Here is a 23,720-nt window from a genome sequence, read left to right on the forward strand (position 1 = left end):
CTTCTTAGATTCTAAACTGCCATAGAGACAATAAATTTTATACGTTAATCTACAATTTAACAAGCGAATAGTTTAATTGTACAAATTTGGTATCCATCTCTCATTTGAGTACCTTGATTTAATTTCGTGTACAAATATGTCTGGCTGCCTTTCTTTTTCACCTAGTTTTTTTTATGAGACATGCGTGGCCCATATTGGTGTATCTATCCTGTTTCTGATAGCTGTTGATAAATCTAACTTTACATTTTATGTGATCATTTCAAATTCATACGCAACTTTAAATTTATCAACAAAATTCTCCTAATAAATAGCATGAGCACTCTACAAGACGACAAAGAGAGAAATGACTTAAAAAAATTCTATATGTGTATTTGTCAAATACCACTCACTAAACCCTACTTTGTTGATAAGAAACATATTGGAAGTTTGTAAGCGCTGGTAGAAGAGGAACGGGATTAACTTGAAGTATGATTTTGTAAGCTATAGTTATTAGTGGCCGAGTTTTCAAAAAGCAGTACAAACTTATATTTTTTAGAAATTTTAAAGAGGCATATTATTCTTTAAATATGTTTTAAGAAAGAGTGTGTCATATATATATATATATACACACACTCTATATATATATATCTGGCTGTGACTCGCATGTTCTCCTGTAACGAGATACTTTATAGTCTTTTAACTTGAAAACAAATGCGCTGTTAATCTAATTTAATGGGGGTAAAAAATGGACATTTTATGTGAGAAATCAAATGCTCTAAAAGAGCAACTAGGAAGATGCGTTTGGCTACATAAACATTAACTCTAAGCAGGTTTTATGAAAATAAGAAAAATGCATTCCCCTAAAACAAGAAAATCTGAAATAAGAGATCCAAAGGGACCAATGTCCAATGGTAAGGACAAAATGAGAAGTGTAAAAAATCTACATTTTTTTTTAAATTAGTAAGAAACGTGTTGGAGTGGAAGGGGGCGGCACCCAATTCAAGAACAAAGCTGCACAAAATTTTATGGGGCAAATAACAAAAGTAACATCCCTTTTCTTACTGTGTAGTTAACCGGCACACCAAATGCGATGCACACAACCTTTACCAATTCAAGAATAGTGTGATCCACCGTGAATTAATGCACTAATATAAATTTGATAGCCACACTTTCTTATTAAAGCATTTTTCTGAAGTTTCATATTTATAAATTTGTTTCTTTTTTATAATTTGAACCTCCAGACAAGAAAAATAAAAGACGCACATGATCCTTATGTAGTCTGAGTTTAATGTGTTCTTGGTGTCGTCTTCTTAGTATAATGTATACTTGTTTTTGATAATTGAATATATAGATATCATGAGTAAGATATGAAACTAAAAAATGCGGATGCTTCCCTTTATAAATTAATGCTGACGTCCATTTTTTATAAATTAAAAATGGATATGAGCATTTGCAGCAAGTTGGCACATAATTTTGCTTCAACTCGGACATCAGTATGGTATATTAATACGAATACGCAGGTAGGCCGGCGGGCAGCCGCCTCATGAAATTTGAGTAGTCGCAAACTGTGGCCCGCTCTGAATTAAATGGAATGGGTACCTCGGCGATCCGCTATTCAACTAATCATAAATGATGAACTTTTGATTGGTTAATAGCTCGGATTTCAATCACACATATACTTTTAGCTACATCTACTTTTTCAAATATTCACATATTCATATTTGATATTGACAAAAAAAATTCTTTCTGAATTCAAAGTTCAATTTCACAATCTGATCACCATCTAATTTTTACATTCATATCCGAATTTAAATCTGAAATCTAAGCTATCCGATCAATTTTGAAATATGAGAGAATTACATATGTATTTATGATCTAAATTTGATTGGATATGTACGTATATGCGAATTCGATTGAATTTCATTTCTCAAATCTGAATCTCCGATTTCTTATTCATATATATATATTGTATTTGATTTTGTTGGAAACAGTTTGATTTTAACATTTCATGGCACATGGGTTGCTTAGAAGAGGGTGGATGAACAAATTAGGTTAGCTGGACGGCTCATGCGTGATCATGAATAATGAGTGCACAGTGATGACGATGGTGATGATGGCGTATGGCGATGACGCCACTGATGACGATCCGGGATGACGCCATTGATGACGATCCAGGGGACGTTGTGTGCATTATGTAAAGCGTGGCGTCTCATGCATACCAGTCTATGTGCCATGCGATTAAATGAAACTACACCTGTTTAAATGTTTGACACGACAACTTACACGAATTCCAAGCCTGCATGAAATTGATGGACAAATAGGTCACGTTTGTTCAATTTCCAAAAAAAATATAAAGGAAAAAGTTTCCTGACGTTGCATCTATGCCCAAATTTAATATCATAAAAAGAAGTGAAGTAGGTTCCAGATCCAGATTCAGGTTGAGGGTTGGGGTTGAAGTCACAGATCTGATCAGCGGAAGCAGTGCACATGGCTCTGAAATTAATTCCATTATCCACAGCAAGAAGCTCATGATTTGAGCATAATATACGATGAACCTTCGTTCAGATCTGTTGCAAAGTCTCGGGTGATCTTCATTTGATGGTCAAAATGTTTGATCCTCAACTCAAGGCAGGTCTGACAATATCTCCGGAATTTCTAATGCCAGTTTTATTAACCATCGTACAGTGGCAAAAGGCTGAAGTAGGGGTGAACAGGAGCGAAATGAGCTCGAATTCAGTCACCTTGAACTCGACTCGACTAATAAAACCTCGAACTCGATAATAACTCGACCGAAGCAGCTCTACTCGACTACTAAAACCTCGAACTCGATAATAACTCGACGGAAGCAGTTCGACTTAGCAAGTATGTGTTGAACTTGAACTCGACTTTATTAAGGTTCAACAAACTCGTTCAAATAAAATTGATATTCATCGTTACATGCTGAGCTTGAGCTTGACTCTATTAAGGCTCGACAAACTCGTTTGAGTATAATTGTTATTCATCCTTATGTGTTGAGCTCGAGCTTGACTCGATTAAGGCTCTAACTCGATTATTTGAACGTGTCGACTCTTGAACTCGAGCTCGACTCGTTAAGCAAATGACTCGGCTCGAACTCGTTCACCAGCCGAGATTTAATGAGTCGAGCTCGAGTGGCTCGACTCGTTGTTCACCCCTACTGGGAAGAGATGCATATCTTGATTGAGATTTCCTTCATACTCCTTGTCATGAGCGCTCATGAAAGTCAGATCAATGTTAGTCATCGATAAAAATTTTAGCATAGCTGGTTGGATTGGTGATATGTGAATGACATATTGCTAGGTCGATTTTCATGAATACTATGCTCTTAAACCCTATGAAGCGGCCAACGAGAGATCAAGTTGACGATACACCTTTACCCACGTTAGATCTCTAAACCCTAGGGGCAGAGAAAGTCTGCCCATTGTTTTCGCAGCTTTCAAGCTCCTATCGACATGCCTACAAAGAGAGTGATAAGGTTTCTTTTTGGTGGAACAACTTGAGAATCGTTATTGGTTTAGACTCTGGCTCGGCTTCAAACCTCATTCTTTATAAACAAATTTGGACCCTGACTAGCATAATAGCGATATTGGTACCTAATCGGGTCGAGTCTTTATCGATATCATACTTCGATTTGGATTGTCATGAAATCCTAAATTTGAATCCGATTACTAACTGGATTCAAATTCCTTTTAACCGGATTCAGTTAAACAGTTTTAAATTGGATTAATAACCAGATCATACATATTTTTGTCAAGAATTAATGCACACACAATTCCGGAACTGTACATGTATGAAGAGGCGGAGTCACATATAGGTTGTTTGCTCAGTTGCGTATTTAAATATTTTTGAATATTTGTTATGTAGTGTAATATATGAAGAGTGCCCTGTTCAAAATATTTTCCAAGTAGCATTGAACAAAAAAGGAACCTGTAGAGCTTGAAGGATGGAGAAGAGTCTCCAATTAATTAGCTCGGATCTCTAGTTATCACATTAGTAGTGCCTCTTCTCATTTCCATATTTACATATTAATGCTCTTTAGTCATTTTGTTATGCAGTAGAAGGATTCCCTCTCTTGAAAATAACTTTTAACTGTACAACAGTTGTGTGTGGCAGTTCAAATAACAAAAAAGGAATCTGAAATTATTATCCTAGGCCATCAAAAATGGAAAACTCATCCATCTTCAAAGCCTTTCCTTCTCCACTCTCAACTTGAATTCTGTTAATTTGTAAGATAAAGTTGTATGAAAAACTTAATTCCATGCCATCAAACGGCCCTGTGTGTCAACAACACTTATAATTTTCAAAAACCCAAAATAAACAGTTAAAGTTAAAATGCTTAATTTTTAGGCCATTTCTGGGATTAGTATCGAAATCTTTTAACTTTACATATCTAAGTGAATACAAATTTATTTAGATTATTTTTGAAAAAATAAATAAAAAATCTCTCTCTCTCTCTCTCTCTCTGACTGTGATTCCAGATAAGAAATGCTACACAGCCACCCATCGGCCCCTCCTTTTTGTTCTTTTATCCTTATTTTCCGCTTGAAGCTCTCTGTCACATCACGAGCGCTCACTCTTATTTATGCAGGGCCGGTTATGTGCACATCAATAACCAAAATACATTGTTCAAAGGATAGAAAATATTTGACAAAAAGTTATGAAAAGTTAAAAGTGAACATTTTATTCGCAACAAATTTGAAAAATACCAACTCCCCTCTTTTTATTTTTTATCTTTTAGTGTAATTTCTCAACGGGGTCACAACTGCGTGGGCATGCATAGTTCCCTTGCAGCCCCGCTGATGGGTAAGCGCCCTTTGTTTGAATGAATGAATGAATGAATGAAATGAATATAAAATAGGAACGACGGGGCACCAGCAGAAAGAACACCATTTATAAGGAAGATTACGTTGAGCAAAAGGGACGATGAATTCATTATAGTGGCATAGGAACGAATTCCTTGCATTAGGGTGGAAGGTCTGATCTTCATATATCTTCTAGTCAAATTTCTCCAGTCCAAGAGCCAGCACCGCTTACGACTACACAAACTTGACATTCAATAGACTCAAACCAGTCGGCCATGGAGAATTTAGCAATGGAGACGATAGTCCATGGCCAGGTGATCAGGCTGACGCAGCTAACCAGTGGCCGAGCTACTTAGTCCATGCCCGTCCATCAAAAATCTCGTTACAATATCTCAATATCAGATTTTTATGACTCAAAAATTACATGTGGTGTTCACACCAAATTTGTGTTACCCACACAAATGCCACCATAAAAATTCTTACCTCCACTATTACAGCTAATTATGAAGAGATTTAAGCATGGGACTTTTGCCCTTGGGGCATATTCAGGAGAATATCTTTTAAATCCTCCCACAGATATCTACAGAATTCTCTGACAGGACACCCAGGGGCAGAGGGAGGGGGGCGCCTAGGCCATGGCCCCACCCAACCAAATGAAAAAAAAAGTGTAAAAATTGATTTTTTTTTTTTTTGCCTTCATAAATATGAGTTCAGTTTGACCCTATCCAAATCAGCCTCCATTTGGCCCGTCCCTGAAAAAAATCCTGACTCCGACCTTAAGATCACCTACTAACATCATGTGCAATTTCAGGTATTGAGCCTCCACACTTTCGAAACTATATGTATGGTAACAAGAGCATCCAATCTTAATTTGGAAAAACCTGCATCCAAATTTTGAGGATTTCTTTGGTCACATTTTCCATATAAAGTTCAAGTATTTGTTTCTTAAGGACGCATGGTTTTCAAAAGTCTGTCACAATTCGGGCTGTCTACTCATTGTCACAAATATCGTTTTCAGGTTTTAAACAATGAAAGTCTTTTTCAAGTATAATAAATAGCGCTGAAAATCTAAGAATTTTTTTAAAAAATTAAAGAAAAGAGATCAGAAAAAATAAAACATGAATGAAAGTTAAAATTTGGTAACTAAAAAATATAAAAAATTTATGCAAAATCCAAAATAAAAGATTTTTTTTTGAAAAAACACATTTTCACATGTTTTTGTTTCAACATTTTCTAGGAAACACTTCTTTTTTTCTCATTTTTCGGTTGATTTATTTTTTAACAATTTTTTTTTTGAAAAAATGCATTTTCTGTACCTACTGAACTATGATGACTAATAATTTGATCTAACACTTCCATATGCTTTTTCTGTAAAATTATATGTTTGATCTTCTAAAGATAAAAGAAAATTAATTTGTTTTGCTTCACTATGTTGCATGTATATGTAGGTTTCTTTGAAGATTTGAAAATGATTAAAACCCATAAAATTCTATAAATATTCTAACCATGTGGTACAAAGCATACTTTTTTAATTGGAAAAGATAGTTCCCCTATATTAGATAACCCACATTTATGATATCGTGTTTTGGTTTGTGAGAAAATAGTCATATTTCAGTTGTCACAATGAAGCAGTGGCAAAGTCAGAAATTTTTGGATATGAGGTACTAGTACATAGTATGTGAAAAATCTTTTAAATTAAAATATATGTTATTTTAAAAATAAAGTAAATAATCATAGTTATGAACAAACTTACAATTGGTTGCAACAAGCAAATAATATCATTCCTGTTATGGACAAAATTACAATTGGTTAATGACATAAAAAAAGTCAATTGAATATGACTAATGTTATCAACAAATTTACAATTAGTATCAAAAAGTAAATGAAATGACTATAGTTATAAACAAATTTACAATTGGTCTCAAAAAGCAAGTCAAAAAACTATAGTCATGAACAAAATTACAAGTGGCCTCATCTGTCTTTCATATTTTGAAAACGATGCATGATGGCTTCATCACTGATACTATCAAATGTGTTCAACTCAATGTAAGTGGCTAAAACATCGTTAACCTATTCATCTTCCATCTTGTTTCGAAGCCTAGTTTTGATAATGTTCATAGTTGAAAATGCTCTCTCAGCACTTGCAGTTGCAATTGATAAAATTAGTGCCAATTTAATTAATAGATAGAGAAAATATTATGCGTTTTCTAGTTGTTACGCTCATTTCAGATAGCTCAGTTAAAGATTTCAAATTTAAAAACTCTTAAGTGGTTTTCATGTCTTCAACATACACATTTAATTGACTTTCAATCTACAAAAATCTGTTTCATTGAAGTCTTTAGGATAGAACTCAACAAAACAAATAAACTTATATTTGTCAAAAGCAGAAAAACTATTCTTTGGACTTAAACATACCATTGAAAGAAGAAACTCTGTATTTGCCTTAGTGAAACGACTGTTCAACTCTTGAAGTTGCATATCAATAACAACATAAAATACTTCAACACGATAATGATGCGAAAATGTAGTCCTTTCACGTACATGTCTGGGTCGTCCTTGAGGTGTATAGATTTCCTCTAAATCAGACACATATATCAAATTTGTTGCAAAATGTAGAAATCTCACTCATAAGAGTCCCAACCATTATCTTTCAAATCTCGAAGGCATATTTTTGATACAATAACTAAATTCATAGCATTTCCAATATCTTCATGTTTTCATTGGAGTGCTTGTAAAAGTGTGTCAGTTATCCCCAAAACTTTATACTTCAACTGCAAGCTAAATATAAATTCAAGATTTTGCAATGCATATATCAATTCAAGTGCCTCCTATTTTCCTTTACTTATATTTTCTACAATAAAATCTAATGCAGAAGGATACATGTTGACTAAATTGACTAAAACATCATAATGAGAACTCCAGTGAGTATCAGCAGGTCGTTTGAGACTCATATTTAATCCTCGTCCTGTTTGAAGTTCACTTAACTCAAGTGCTTCAGCAATTCTCATGCATTGCTTCCCAAATAAGCTTAGACATTTTGCAAGAAATAGAAAAAAAATTGACAATTTGGATAACATTTCAAAGAAGAACCTAGTTACTAGGTGATGTTCAACAACAACAACTAGTGTCTGTTGGAGTTGATGTGCAAAACAGTAAATATAATATGCACACTCATTCTCATTTAATATAAGAGTTTTTAGTCCATTAAATGCTCTTTTCATATGGCTTGCTCCATCATAACTTTGTCCACGCAAACTTGCTATGTTCAATCCATGCTTACAAAATGTTTTTTCTATCGCTGCTTTTAATGATATGACACTTGTCTCAAGAACATATACAAAGGTAAAAAATCGCTCAACTACTTAACCATTTTTATTAACAAATTGTAATACAATAGCCATTTATTTTTTAGTCGATATATCTCGAAGCAATAGAAAAAAAAGTACCTCCAAGCTCCTTCACAATAACATTTATAGTTTCTATTACACATGCTCTTGTAATATCCTTTTGCACATCAGGAGATTTCAGCTTGTTATTCTCTGAAACATTCTTCAATACAACTTTATCAATTTGGCTACTAATCTTTGTAAACGATTTCAATAATTTTTACAAACGATTTCAATATCTCGATAAAATTTCATCTATTGAAAGAAGGTTCACTTTCATCATGCCCTTAAAATGGTAATCATTGCCTTAATAATATTCTTATTATATTAATAAATGCCCAAAGATGAGTTTGATATTTATTTTTTTGTTGGTCACTTTGCTTTTGAAGCATTACATTGATATGCTTTCTTTGCTGCATTAGGCTTGTACACTTCATTCATACTACATTATGATTATGATAACTGTTAGAACCCCAATATGTAAATCAAATCTTTTCTCCTTTCCTTTGCAACAAATCTATCAGTATGTTCTGTCTTAAAAAGTTAGCAATATTAACAATATGCTCTATGTTTGCTTGGACAGTACTCCAACCAATTCTTATACTTATCAAACCATTTTGGATTAAACTTTCACTTTTGATGGTTGGGTTGAAAATCACAATTGCAAGGCTGACAAGGGCCTTGCAGAAGATGAGCTCTGCGAATTCTTTCTCAAACATTTGGATGATAAGTTGACATAGGAGGATGAAGCGCAGGATCTACATGCAACTTTGCTTCGTCAAATTCTATATCATTTTGCTTGTCACTTGATTCTCCTTCTTTTAATGTTTTGATTTCTTCTCGTTTTGAAGAATGTTTATTAGATATAAGCATTCTCACCACAAACTTATCCATGCCTATTCATTAAAAATAAAATAAAAAATATTAGCATATAAAGAATATTTATACTTCATAGTTTTATTTCTTTAAATCTCTTATGGTTGTATTGTCTCAGTTATCTCATGTCCTAAACAAATATCTTCTACTAAAACATGTAAAAAGTAAAAACACATACACCATAGCTGCAAGCTTTTGGCATATCTTAATTATCTCGTCATAAACAAATATCTTCTATTAGAGCATGTAAGAAAACATACATCATATTTGTAGGCTTTTGGCTTTGTCTTAGTTATCTCATGTCCTAAACAAATATCTTCTACTAAATCATGTAAAAAGTAAAAACACATACACGATAATACACCATAATTGCAGGCTTTTGACCTGTCTCAGTTATCTCCTGTCTTAAACTAATATATTCTACTAAAACATGTAAAAAACCTACATCATATTTACAACTTCAATATACCTCAATATGCTTAATATCTAAGGGAGCTTCTCATGAAAGTCTTCGGCTTTGCGCTCTTTTGTTAATAAATTGTCATGTTCATTACAAAAACAAAACACATAAAAGTTGATAAGCATTTTTTCTATGTACGCCAGTAAAGCCTAGCAGAGAAAGTATCAAATAACAAAACAAGTACCTAATAACAAAAGAAATACCTCAATATGCTTAATATCATGAGGAATTTGTCATGAAAGTCTTCAAATTTGGTCTCTTTTGTCAACCAAGTTACTACTAGGATCTCAATTGTCATGAGCATTATATAAAATTTGATAAGAAATTTATAGAATCTAAGACAAGTATAAGAGGTAAAAAAGTCGATAACAATCAGTTATAATATACAGTTTATGATTAATGATAATTTTTTGGAAATCACTTGTTCAACTTGAATAGTCCTTAGTAATTATATAATATATAATTCAATCAAATTATGTAAATACTTCAAAACTGAACAAAGAATTATAAATACTTTAAAGAGACGGCACATTTGTATATCATATAAAAGTTCATGTTTATCCAAATTTCGTGACAATGGCATTTCTCATTCTCTGAAAATATGCGTGACATAACTTCTAAAACATCATGAAATCTGTCTACAAAGAAATATGTATAGCAGATAGTTTTTCCACCACTATGTTCAGCAACTTTTAAGAAGTGAGAAAAGCATGACAACTAAACGAGTAACACAGACAATTTGCAAGTGACAAGATGGCTGATCGAAATTAAGATTTCTTTAATGTTTTAGTCTTTTCAGTTTGCTTCATTTTTCCCCATTATTATTTTGTTCCATAGTGAATTTTGTTTATGCCATATTTCTCTGTGATACGAGTACTAAATCTGCTACATATTAATTGTATTGCCAATCAGCTAGTGTCTATGCTAGTTAGTCTTCTATTAGTATAAGAGGGTTTTGATGTTGCAGAATTAGGACACAGTAAACCCATGAAGAATCTCTGCAGGTGGAAGTAGAAAGAATAAAGGAATTTGCTTCATCACATGCCTGTTGATAATATCCTTTACAGAAGGCCGATTTACATTTATTTTGAAAATTTGAGTTGGTTTCAACTTTCAACTGCGGAGGGTGTCACCCAAATAACAAGTTTTGAAGTGTCATATGCGTTGAATCCCTTCAATATCTTCTTGGCATTTTTCAAGTATAGTTGACCTTTTGTCTAATCTTAAGGATGCAAGCATACAAACTGAGAAAATACTGAACTTATGCAGCCGAGAATTCAGTTTTCAGCTTCTCTCAGAAAGTGTGCCTGGGCCTGATGGGTTTCCCTGGCACCTTTTTTTCAGGATCAGCAGAGATATTTTCACAGTTGTAGATAATTTCTAATTTTCTTTGTTATAAGTAAACTAGTTCATAAGGTGAATAGATCAAATATCATTTTCATTCCTAAACGTGATGATGCTAAGCCGACAACGATAAGCTCTTGGTAAAACAAATGACAATTCCATTATTCATGACTCTGAGCATGTGGTAATGGCAGAAAACAAAACAAGCAAAGTAAACCAACAAAAAATTGACTAATAGCTAGCCACAGCCTACAAGTTGTCCAGCACCAGCGTGGATTTTTCAATAGGCTTTGAGTCTTTGACGCTTTGTCCTAAATTCCTAATATGTGAAGTCCACTAGCAGGGAAACTCGCTTCCCACTTCAGCTTTGCTCTCCTTCGTTTCTCGCTTCACGATGCTTCCCCGCTTAATCCTATCCATTATTCTAGACATTTTCACTTCACATTGTCACAAAAAAACAAAAAACAAAGAGAAGTGGAAGTGTGGAACCGAGAATGACAGACGATTAAACGAGAAAATAAAACGAAGGAAACTAAACAACTATGGCTACACCAATCTTATTGACGCAGCCAACAAAACAAGCGTTTAATTAATAGGAAATGATTCAAGAAGAAGCACTCACATTGGAAATGGCCCTGGCCCCTTCACGGCTTCTCCCCTTCCCCTTTCCAGTGAATGGTTGGGCGCAGTGGGCGGGGAAACAAAATGTTTCCGACTTACGTTTAAAGCTTTTGGTTTCGGACTTGAAGTCTTGGACCGCTGTTCACTATGGCGCCTGACCCAATTCTGGCATGGGCCGGTGAATCTGCCATTGAAGCTCCTTTTTATTCCTGCCACACGTAGCTCCGCTACTGTCAAACGAAGGCATGTTATGTCATTTGAAAGACAATTCACTGTCTTCTTATTTTATCATTTTTCATTATTATTATTATTATTTTGGTGTATAGCAACAAGTTGCCCAAGGCACATCTATGAGAAGGCTTAATAAGGATGGAGACATCTTCATCGTAGAGTCATCGAAGCCATCTCTTAGCTCTTTGTCCCTTTCCTTTGTTTTTATAAAGATTCTGTCAACTACCTATTCATTTTTATATATTAGTGTCTTTAGGCATGAAAACTTTTCAAACAGTAATCTTTAGCCAAAAAATTTTAGCTCTCTCAAGGTACAAGCCATTGACATTAATGAGATAGGTCATTGTCCAACGGTCAATTGAAAATTTATTAATTGTATATTTAGTATTCCATATAAAAAAAAAAATCTGCTCTGCCCTTGTTTGGCATCATTTTGCTCCACTGCACTATTTGAAGCAACAAGTTTAGATGACATTAACGACCCATTTCCAAAAAACCACACTCTTTTCTTGGAATTTCCAAAAAACTACACTCTTTTCTTGGAGTTTGCAAAAAATCTTCCTTGGAGATCAGGTTTTTTTACCAAATTGGTAAAAAACATATGGTGGATGGCTAACGCATGAGTGGAGCTAGAAATTTTTAGCCAACGAGTATTCATTCAAAATAACCCTAGACACAATATATTAAGGGGCACTGGACAAATAATTAAGGGTCACACAGTACATTAATAAATCAATTGTTGGAGACCACTAATATGAAAGTAAATAAAATGTGTGAAACTGTGTAGGTGACAGCAGAGACATGCTCACATCTGGCTCCGTCCTAGCAATGAGCAATGAAAATGACGCCTGTTGAGAATTATGACTGGATACATAGCCCTTGAAGAAGGCAACCTGGTTATGCGTGGTGACAATGACCAAAATACCCTTATTAAAAAAAAAAAACTTTTAAAATGTCCACTTACTTTATAAAAAATGCCCCTACCCCTTTTGGTGCATACTTGTTATGTTCAAACTCCGAGGAAGGAAGCTGGTTCAGGGGACGATTGAGGCCTGTGAAGAAGCCATACTCTTAATTGGACCGGCTAGGTCCAATGCCCAGCCCGAATTAAAGAAAGGCCCACTTCTCAGCTCTAACTAGAACCACATGTCACTGAATCAACTCAAAAGGGTTGCGAACAATTCGATGAATGCATAAGAGCTATCAGAAGCGAATCGCTATCATACAAATAGAATTTGTCACGTTGCTACCTCTCAATGACATCGATTGCATCCTTGTCCTTATCTTTTAAAGATCGTAGTAAAGTGAAACATTTGAGTTAACAATACTCCAACTTTGGGCTCATGTTATAACATCACAAAAATTTAAACCTGTCTCATGTAAGGGCGGAGCCAGAAAATTTCTTGGTAAGGAGTACTGGTTATAAAATTTTAATGTTTATGGAGCATCAATATATACATGAAAAAATTACTTAAAATATATCAATAAAATATAAAAACAAGTCTTTTTTGGATCCGTATGGCCAATTGTCCAATCCATGGTCTCATACAAGAGACACCGCCCATGTTTTTGAAATGTTTTAATTTCTTTGTAGGAAAGCAGGTCACGGTTACCCATTGTCTACTTCTCTCTCTCTCTCTCTCTCTCCCTCTTTATATATATATATATATATATATAGACACACACATACACACACAAAACACAAAAAGATTCTATTTATTGAATTTGTTTAGAGCTTAAGACGATGAAATAGGCCAATTGTTTTTTTGAGCTGTTGTCCTTATCTACTGTAAACATGGAGTAATCAACATCCGTGTTCATCGATCTATCAGTCAATATTGATACAATAACTGGGAGCATCCTTTTGAAACTAAGTTTCGTCTGTTCTTAACTTCAACCGCCCTGAAGGCTATAAAGCTTGCTTCCATCACACCAGTCCAATGACCAAGTTACGAAGTTTGATTAATTTAATGGAGAAATTTTGGAACCCGTGATCGGAGGGAGAATAAATGACACACTTACTGCGTGTTCGGTAGCCTTGGGTCTCCGATCTGATGCTGATATGAGATCCCTTTGGACAAACATACGTGAAAAAAATGGACTTGAAATTCTCATTTTATAGCAAAAACTTCAAATTTAGAGTGGATGGAAGGATGTTTGGCCTTGAATTCATGAATCCGAGATTTTCAATGACCTAAAGTCATCTCGCATCTTTGATTCATGGCGATCAAACACCCCCTTAAGTTTTCCATGGTTAGTAAAAGTAACCAGCCACAAGCTTATCATTGCCAAATCAATTGTTAAATGATGGTGAAAAGCGACCAACTTACTGTCTTAAACTTTGTTAATACATCCAAAATTCCCTTAAGTAACCTTCACCCATTAACTACAGAAAATGCATACAGGAAACACTTTTATACTCGTAAAAAACTGTCTAATTCAGATATAGTTAATCATGTGATGAAGTTATTGCGTATAATCACAGCGCTCTTATTACAAACTAAAGAACTTGGTATTTGAAATTTTGTTCTGCACTTTGTCAAGAGCAACACGAAGATGTTCGTAGAGGCAGATCTGAAACATTTATGTAGAAGAGGCCAAGAATAATCTTGTCATGTTTCCCACTAGTGGAGCAAGTGGGTGGTCGACGGCTGCTCTCCTGTTCCTCCTGCATGGAATAATATGGATTGACCAAGCGATAAAGACTAGAAAACTTAAAATGACAGATAAAATGGTCTATTTTTCGAAATCAAAAGTTAGAATTCGATTAGAAACATTTGGGTTGCTTTTACTGTTTTACTGAGAAATTATGCACAACTAGAGTGACTTGCATGCCGCGCAAAAGATGCACCATCACGTCCCATTCGACCTGTACGTTGGTTTGAGCAGAAAATTAACACTTACACAAATTGTTGTCCAAAGTGGGAGAACTTTGGAGTGATTTTCTCGTCTTCCAGGCTTATAGGGTGCAATTCCACGCTCAAGGGTGTGTCGAATTCTACCTTTCTCCACCCGGGGCTGGAGCTAGGAATTTTTCATTGCATGTGCTGAACTATTGTTTCCAAACTTTAACAAGAGTTGAAATATATTTTTGCAAAATATTTATATATGTTAAGCTAAAAGTTTAAAATTTACAAATAAAATTTTATTTTCTAACCGCCACCTAACTTAGACCTTGCTCTGCCCAAGGACGAGCCCTCCCTGACCCACCAGCGGGGGCTCGTGCCACCCCTGACTCAGTACAGTTTGAAGCTTTCAATTCTAGTTCACATCTATGTTAAAGTCAAGACATGAGTCATGACTACAAAATGCAAGGGCCCCAAGCATAACTGGTCGGGCGGTTGGTCATGTCAACAGTGCATCGTTAGTCTCATTCTCATGGATGCTCTATTTTTTTGGCTATAAATAGTGACAAATGCTTAACTAGTTGAAGGGTATACTATAAGTATGAATCCAGATCCTGATGCAGTTCCGAACAGGAACGGGGGAAGGAGGCTTGTCCTCTCACCTGGACAGTGGATTCGCTGCAGGAGCAGCAGACTAAATTATGCCATGAAAAGTTTGAGCCTTTTACATTATTATCGACTGTTGCCTTTTTTTTTTTGAACACTATTTATACGTATTTTTTTTCAACGTATTTTAGTTGGTTTTACATACTAATTACTGTTTACTGTCGCGTAGTGACTTTTAGACTTGTGTTTGAAAAACTACATGGAACTTAAATATCAATGTTTTAAGTTGTTTTAAGTAAATCTAATCAGCTAGATTGCATGGATAATTCGATCAAAATATCAACTTCTGAATTTTGTTTCATGATGCAGAAATGTGCTCAAGTTTTAAGTTTCCAATTTATGAATTTTACAGTAGTTCTTTTACATAGTATAAAATTCTATAGAGTGACGGGTTTCCATGGTTCAAATACTGAATCATGTGGTGTTCAACCATGAAAATCGCAACCACGAAACTGGATTTCATTGAAACTAGCTATCTAAATCTTTAAGATTCATGGAAAAGTTGCATAGATTTTTCCTTTCGTAACTATGTTTTCTAGTTGATATCCACTGTACTCTGTTCTTGTTAAATCACACCTTAAATGGGAATTAAATAGAATAGTAAACATAATGCATTTGTTTATGTGCAATTCCTGCATTCGCAGCTTCCTATTCAATTTGCCCACCTGTTTCTGCATTCTGTCGAGACCATAGTGACCAAGAGCATCCTAATATTTGCTTTCTTTAATTTTAGAGATGTCAACATGTTGGACTTGGATTGGATAAGTTAATAATATTTAATGCATTCCAAATCCAATCTAGTAACATTTGTTAAATTCAAATTTTTAATCAAATGTTAGTTTTTTTATATATATCTGATTTTGTTGAAGCAATTCGATATAAGAGATATTCCTATATCAATATGCGTGTCAAACCCACATGCACCCATATTCATGACAACGGTTAAAACTTAAAAATGAAGACCAATAACTCTTCATTTCTACATATAGCCTTGATGTAAATGGTAAAGAGCTAACTACGCAAATCCAAACCCGTGCTCCAACTTTATAGGGAAGTCTTAGTAAAGCAACCATATGGGTTGTAGTTTTTCAATACAACCTTGACATAAATACCTAACAATAACTAAAATATATCACAATTCCCTATGCATTGCCACTTCCAATGTGCATAAATTTTTGGTCCAATAATGTGGTTATCAAGTCACGTGGAATCTGCCAAGACTTACGATCAAAAGCATGTTCTCCTTATATGAAAACTACAGTTATGAAACTTGTGAAGCCGCTCGAATAAGAATATGAAGCTCAGCAATGGGGTCCCATTCTTTTTTAATGTTTAGCCCAAAGACTTGAATGCATCCTCCTCTTCTCGAGGCCCACGTATGCTTACTCCATGCAAAAGCGTCTTGAATGCTTACTCCATGCAAAAGCTTTTTGCAATTACTAAACAGTTAGATTATTACTTGTATTGTAATTAGATCCAAATTTGCAGGAATTCATACTTAGACATCCAACTCGCCAATTGTATCTGATATTGACATCTGAATTTCTTTAAGATTTCATTTTTGATCGGTTTCTGCCTCAAACTTCCGTATCTCTACGGTTTTTTTATAATTAAAGGCGAATCTCGATTACCAAATTTTACGAGAAAAACGGCTGATTTTGTCAAGTTCTAACTTATCGCAATCGATTTAGACATAAAATATAGTGCATTTGGAGAATACAAGAGAAGAGCCATCGGGATTCGGCTCTGCTTGGTTTGAAACTTGAAAAGCCGTGCCTTCCAAGCCACAGATGTAAAGAGCGGATCGTTGGTAGCGATGACGCAGAATGGAACACGTAAGCTGATAACAGTCCAAAAACACCTCCTTGGGCTCCAAGCCGTGCCATGGGATTGGTTAGCGGCAACACCACATGCGGCGACGACCGTCCGTCTCCCTCTCCTCTTCGCCCTTGTATAGAAAACTATCACCGCCAGTGTTCAACCATATCCCTCCGTAACTCCGTTGTCACTGAACAAGCCGCTTCTCTGCAACTCCTACTCGTTCCTGTCTTTCTTTCCCAAGGGTTTCTAGGAAGACCAGCATGAATTCATCTATTTCAGCTATGTTCAGATTCTTCCCTGACCATGCCTTCAACTTAATGAAAACCCATTATTCTCGCAGCCTTCTTCTGGCATTTAGTCCAGTTTTTCGTCATTTTTTGTCATCGGGCAGTCATCTGCTTTTTATTTTTCTCCTGATATCAGATTGGTTCTTTCGACGGCAAACGAAGGCAGTTTCGTCGAATGGTTCTGGTGTTTTCCTGAAACTCAGCGTCGCTTGTGCCTTGGCTTTGTGTGCTTTTTTTGGTTTCTTGGCCGGTTTCAACTGTTTGAACTATTGGGATGGGGGTTCTCTTGAATTCATCAGCACCCAAGTCGACTTTTTAGTGCAACTTGCTTCCTGGTGTGCTGTTTATGTGGCTTTGAAGCACAGGGTAAGTGAGAGAAGATTCCCAATGTTGTTGAGAGTATGGTGGACGGTGTTCTTCATCATCTCTTTGTATGGTTCTGGTGTTCATTTGTTCAATTTTGAGAGAGATGAGCACGTTGATCATTATGCTTGGGTTGATTATGTTTCAACCATCATAGGCCTTCTCCTCTGTTATATTTCTATATTTGGTGAAACCGGGATCAAGGAAGGGGAGGACGAAAGCCCCCTAAGTGAACCTCTACTGAATGGATTTACAGAGAAGAAAGATGTTGGTGAGAACGCTTCACATTATGCAAATGCAAGCCTTTTCAGTATACTGACCTTTTCTTGGATTGGTCCTCTGCTTTCTCTTGGCAACCAAAAAACATTGGACCTAAAAGACGTGCCCAAGCTGGGTAAGAATGACAGTGCAAAATTCATCTTTTCTGCTTTCAGAGATGGACTAAGTGATGCAAGAACTGTAGAGAATTTTGGGACTCTTGATTTGGTGAAGTCATTGTTCTTCACTGTGTGGAAAGAGGTTCTTTCGACTGCACTTCTTTGCTTACTGTACAACTGTGCGTCACTTGTTGGCCCTTACCTCATCGACTCTTTGGTGCAATACCTCAATGGCGAACACAGAAATGCAAGTGAGGGCTATGTCCTAGTTTCTGTGTTCGTCGCTGCGAAGGTGATTGAGTGCTTCTCACAGCGACACTGGTTTTTCTGGTTACAGAAAGTTGGTATTAGAAACAGGGCAGCTTTGGACGCCATGATATATATGAAAGGCCTTTCACTCTCGACCCAAGCTCGGCAAGGGCGTACATCTGGCGAGATTATCAATCTTATGAGCGTGGATGCCGAGAGAGTTGGAGAATTCGGTTGGTATATGCATGATATCTGGATGGTGCCTATTCAAGTAGCTCTCGCACTGGTCATCTTGTACAAGGACTTGGGTCTTGCTTCAATTGCTGCCTTATTGGCTACTGTTGCTATTATGATGGCCAATCTCCCTTTGGGGAAATTGCAGGAAGGCTTTCAAGATAAGATCATGGAGTCGAAGGACGAGAGAATGAAGGCAACATCGGAGATCCTGAGGAACATGAGGATACTAAAACTTCAAGGTTGGGAGATGAGATTTCTGCAGAAAATTATGGAGTTAAGAAAGAAAGAAACATTTTGGTTGAAGAAGAGTTTGTACACGTCTGCCATGGTAACCTTTTCTTTCTGGGGAGCTCCCACTTTTATATCAGTTGTCTCATTTGGAGCTTGTGTTCTGCTGGGGATACCACTTAAGGCTGGGAGAATTCTCTCTGCACTTGCAACTTTCAGGGTGCTCCAGGAGCCTATATGTCAGCTGCCCGACACAATTTCAGTTGTCGTTCAGACGAAGGTTTCTCTTGACAGGATCGCTTCGTTTCTTCGTCTGGAGGAAATCCAGAGGGATGCAATTGAAAAATCTGCAAATGATCCTTCTGCAATGGCAGTTGAAATTTGTGATGGTGTCTTTTCTTGGGATCCTTCTTCAGTGAGTCCCACTCTAAAGGACCTGAATTTGCGTGTTCATCACGGCATGAAAGTTGCCGTCTGTGGGACCGTTGGCTCGGGCAAGTCAAGCTTTCTTTCCTGCATCTTGGGTGAAGTTCCTAAGGTGTCCGGAAGGATCAGATTGAGTGGCAAAACAGCTTATGTTGCTCAGTCACCGTGGATACAGAGTGGCACTATAGAAGACAACATCCTTTTTGGTAGTAGTAAAGACGGAGGGAAGTATGACCAAGTGCTTGAGGTATGTGCTCTGAAAAAGGACCTAGAAGTGCTTCCCTTTGGTGATCAAACTGTTATTGGAGAAAGGGGAATCAATTTAAGTGGGGGCCAGAAACAGAGAATACAGATTGCTCGGGCTATATACCAGGACGCTGATATTTACCTGTTCGATGATCCTTTTAGTGCTGTTGATGCTCACACTGGAACCCATCTCTTTCAGGTATCATGTCATTTCCTAAGTTTCTACTTACAAAAACATCTCAAGAAAAAGTAAACGTGTTTGTGACTTTGACATCACGGCTTAGAATTGTCAAGATATGACCTTAAGGTGTATCAGCGTGGTTAATTTAGTCATATCATATGGTAAGTTCCTTCGATGGTGCAGTATTTGACATTTGGCTGTCAGAAGCCATAGTTCAAGCCCCGTGGACACCACATTCTGCACAAGCCTAAGCAGGTATAGACTCTGGGGAGAACGGTACTAGCCATGTGGTTTTACACTGCCAGGAGAAGTGCACCAAGTCTGACTTCACAGATGTAGTTTCTTCATGTTAGAAACAAAAAAGCATTTCTTTCAGTTCTATAAGTACCTTAGCTTAGTCATTTTTTTTTCGTTTGCAGGAGTGCTTGCTTGAATTTCTGAATTCAAAAACTGTCCTCTATGTGACACATCAGGTTGAGTTTTTACCTGCTGCGGATCTGATCCTGGTGAGTTGTTTTCGGTCTAATGCCTTTCATATTTAATGCACTTCATCGCAATTCTGTTGGGTGCTTATTCATGTAATTTCAGGTTATGAAGGATGGTAAGATAACGCAAGCAGGAACTTATGCCAGCATTCTAACTTCAGGAACTGATTTTGAAGAACTGGTTGGTGCACACAAGCAAGCTCTGTCAGCCGTTGAAGCGATTAAATCCAAAACTGAGCCACAAATAAAAGAGGAACATGGTTCAAGCATGACATATGCAGATGCTTCCGGAGCCAATCAGAATGGCCAACATGCCAAAACAGTAGAAAGCGAGGAATCAGATAATCAAAAGGAAGCAGTGGTTAGATCTGAGGAGAAGAAGGGACAGCTTGTTGAGGAAGAAGAAAGAGAAAAAGGCAGTGTTGGCTTTTCAGTTTATTGGGAGTACATGAAGTCAGCATATGGTGGGGCTTTAGTTCCATTTATTCTATTGTCGCAAGTTCTATTTCAGCTTTTTCAGATTGGGAGCAACTATTGGATGGCATGGGCAACTCCTGTTTCTGAAGATGAGCAATCTCAAGTGAGCACCTTCACTGTTATTCTTGTCTATGTTGCCTTGGCATTAGCGAGCTCCGTTTGCGTGCTTTCAAGGGTTACTCTCCTTGTAACAGCTGGCTATAAGGCGGCAATTGTACTCTTTGAGAAGATGCATAATTGTATCTTCCGAGCTCCTATGTCATTCTTTGATGCTACCCCAACCGGCCGCATGATTAACAGGGTCAGAATCCATGCTCCCACTATTTTCCTGATTTTGAAATTATAGTCTAACCGACACATTAAGTAATTCGTTTCCCTTTGTGTTGTTAGGCATCAACAGATCAAAGTACGGTTGATACATCCATTCTTTTCCACCTGGGCTCGTCTGCCTTCTCCATCATACAACTGCTTGGTATTATTGCTGTAATGTCACAGGTTGCATGGCAAATTTTCATTATTTTCATCCCTGTGATTGCAGTGTGCCTTTGGCTACAGGTAATGCGTCATACAGTCCACTAGCCTGCAATTCTTTCTTTTTGTTTCTTCCTCGTCTTTAGCATTTGCAGTAAGTCGAATTTGGTAGGATCAGAAAGCTCATAGTTTGCAGAAAAGGTTTTGCTTGTCTCATCGTAAGGTCAATATTAAATGACATTAGTTTTTTAGATCAACCTGGAACTTAACTGGGATAATTTCCCATATCTAATGAATTGACCTAAATTGTTGTTGCAAATAACCTATTATGTTTTCCAAATGCTTTGAGTTGCAATATCTCGATAAAGCACGTGCTTCATTCCTTCTGCTTGAAAGGAAGGAAATTGGCAGCTAAAATGAGTACCTTTCATTTACTAGCTATTGAAAAAAAAATAATAATAATAAATTTATGCTACTTCATGTGAAACCCTTGTGAAATACTTCCAACGATCAATCCTATGTAGTACATTTTTGCTTTTCTCCTGTACATAACTTACTTGTGCGTGTGCGAGTGAGTGAGAGAGAGAGAGAGAGAGAGAGAGAGATGATCCCAAGCGCACGTTTAATCTATGCACTTCCTTAATAATTATTGCTTCAAAAAATGTTGAAATTTTATTTTGGTGTTATGTCAATGGCAGCAATATTATATACCAGCTGCTCGGGAACTTTCTCGATTGGGTGGAGTCTGCGCAGCTCCTCTCATTCAGCATTTCGCAGAGACATTGGCAGGATCAGCCACTATTAGGAGTTTTGACCAGGAATCGAGATTCATAGAGACAAACTTTGTGCTCGTGGACCAGATTTCTAGACCCAAATTCCATATTGCTGGTGCAATGGAGTGGCTGTGCTTCCGCTTGGAATTATTATCTGCATGTATATTTGCTTTTTCCTTGATTTTTTTGATCCTTCTGCCAAAGGGTGTAATTAGCCCAGGTAAATTCACTTGTAGAAGTTTGAAACAGTATCAAGTTTCTCTTATACCTTGTGTATATACTGAACAGCAAGCATCATATGCAGGCATCGCTGGTTTATCAGTGACATATGGACTAAACTTAAATATGCTGCAAATGTGGGTTGTGTGGAACTTGTGCATTCTTGAGACGAAAATCATTTCCGTTGAAAGAATACTTCAGTATACGCGCATTCCTAGTGAACCACCTCTTGTTATAGAGACAAATAGGCCAAGTACAAGTTGGCCGTCTCATGGCGAGATAGCTGTTCGTGATCTGCAGGTGAGTTGAAGGCTTATATTTGCTGTTTTTTCTTTGTGGTCCATAAAATTGGATCTTGAAAACTGAAAGCAAGTTTCTACAGGTCCGCTATGCCCCACATCTGCCTCTTGTTTTGAGAGGTCTTACATGCACATTGAACGGAGGAAGCAAGATTGGTGTTGTTGGAAGAACAGGGAGTGGAAAATCTACACTTGTGCAAACACTCTTTCGTATTATTGATCCTTCAGGTGGCCATATTATGATCGATGGAGTTGACATCTATACTATTGGGTTGCATGATTTAAGATCCAGATTAAGCATCATCCCGCAAGATCCAACTATGTTTGAGGGAACCATCCGAAGCAATCTTGATCCCCTGGAAGATTACTTGGACCAAGAAATATGGGAGGTACTACCAAGCCTGCTGTCATCTTAACCGGAATTTGCTGGTTGCTTCCTATTTGCGTGTTACCATAATATCTTCGAAGTGTTCCTTGTCTTTTGTTTGATGCATTTCTTCTTGCAATCATTTATCACTAACAGCCATATTCTTAATTATGATTTCAATGAAATTTGCCTGATATTCTAGGCGTTAGAAAGATGCCAACTTGGAGATATAGTAAGGCAGAAGGAAGGCAAACTGGTTTCCATAGGTTTGGTTTCTCACAGCCGCTTATTTTGGTTATTTTATTTCACTGGAATGTCTAAGCGATTTTGACAATTTCGTCTGTTAGTGCAGTCGCTGAGAATGGGGAGAATTGGAGCGTGGGACAGAGGCAGCTAGTGTGTTTAGGGAGAGTTCTATTAAAAAGGAGCAAAGTTTTGGTGCTGGATGAAGCAACAGCATCAGTTGACACTGCAACTGATATCCTGATTCAGCAGACGCTCAGGCAGGAGTTCCCAGATTGTACTGTTATTACAATTGCACACCGTATAGCATCAGTGCTAGACAGTGATATGGTGCTACTTCTTGATAATGGTGTGTCTTTTGATCTCTTTAGTCATGCAATTGAACCATATCTCCTAACCTATCTCGCCATCTCAGTCTAATGTTTTTCTTTGTTTCTCATATTAGGGAAAATTGCAGAGTATGACTCCCCAACCAAATTATTGGAGGATGGTTCTTCTGCATTTGCACGGCTTGTCACTGAATACACGATGAGATCAAGTAGGAGCACCAACAAACTGAATCAGCTTTGAAAAACTTCTGGTCAAACGCACTGATTAGTAGTAACAAGGAATGAATGCTCTAAGGATTCGACGATGGCATTTGTCTACGTCATTGGCGAGCTGCACAATGCTTGCCTGATATGGAAGTAAGATGTGAAACCTACTCACTATTATTTAGAGAATTTCCAAGATTAAACTCTTA

The 23,720-nt window shown here is 36.8% G+C and overlaps 1 protein-coding gene across 1 annotated transcript; it reads left to right on the plus strand.

The window, feature by feature from the left end:
• The first annotated feature begins 17,097 nt into the window (after positions 1-17,097).
• On the plus strand, positions 17,098-23,720 carry LOC116258776 (ABC transporter C family member 3-like). Its single transcript, XM_031636160.2, has 10 exons — positions 17,098-19,662; positions 20,064-20,150; positions 20,233-20,907; positions 20,997-21,161; positions 21,776-22,070; positions 22,155-22,369; positions 22,452-22,757; positions 22,938-23,001; positions 23,088-23,327; positions 23,424-23,720. The coding sequence occupies exons 1-10, from the start codon at positions 17,311-17,313 to the stop codon at positions 23,546-23,548; spliced, it is 4,524 nt and encodes a 1,507-aa protein (XP_031492020.1). The 5' UTR covers positions 17,098-17,310; the 3' UTR covers positions 23,549-23,720.

This window comes from Nymphaea colorata, chromosome 8 (genome assembly GCF_008831285.2).
Source record: "Nymphaea colorata isolate Beijing-Zhang1983 chromosome 8, ASM883128v2, whole genome shotgun sequence".
Lineage (NCBI taxonomy): Eukaryota > Viridiplantae > Streptophyta > Magnoliopsida > Nymphaeales > Nymphaeaceae > Nymphaea > Nymphaea colorata.

Excerpts from the sequence above, each read along its gene's own strand:
- LOC116258776 (XM_031636160.2), top strand. The coding sequence starts at position 17,311 with ATGAATTCATCTATTTCAGCTATGTTCAGATTCTTCCCTGACCATGCC. Across the intron at positions 22,071-22,154 it reads AAAGGGTGTAATTAGCCCAG|GCATCGCTGGTTTATCAGTG; the intron begins GTAAATTCACTT and ends CATCATATGCAG. Across the intron at positions 22,370-22,451 it reads TAGCTGTTCGTGATCTGCAG|GTCCGCTATGCCCCACATCT; the intron begins GTGAGTTGAAGG and ends AAGTTTCTACAG.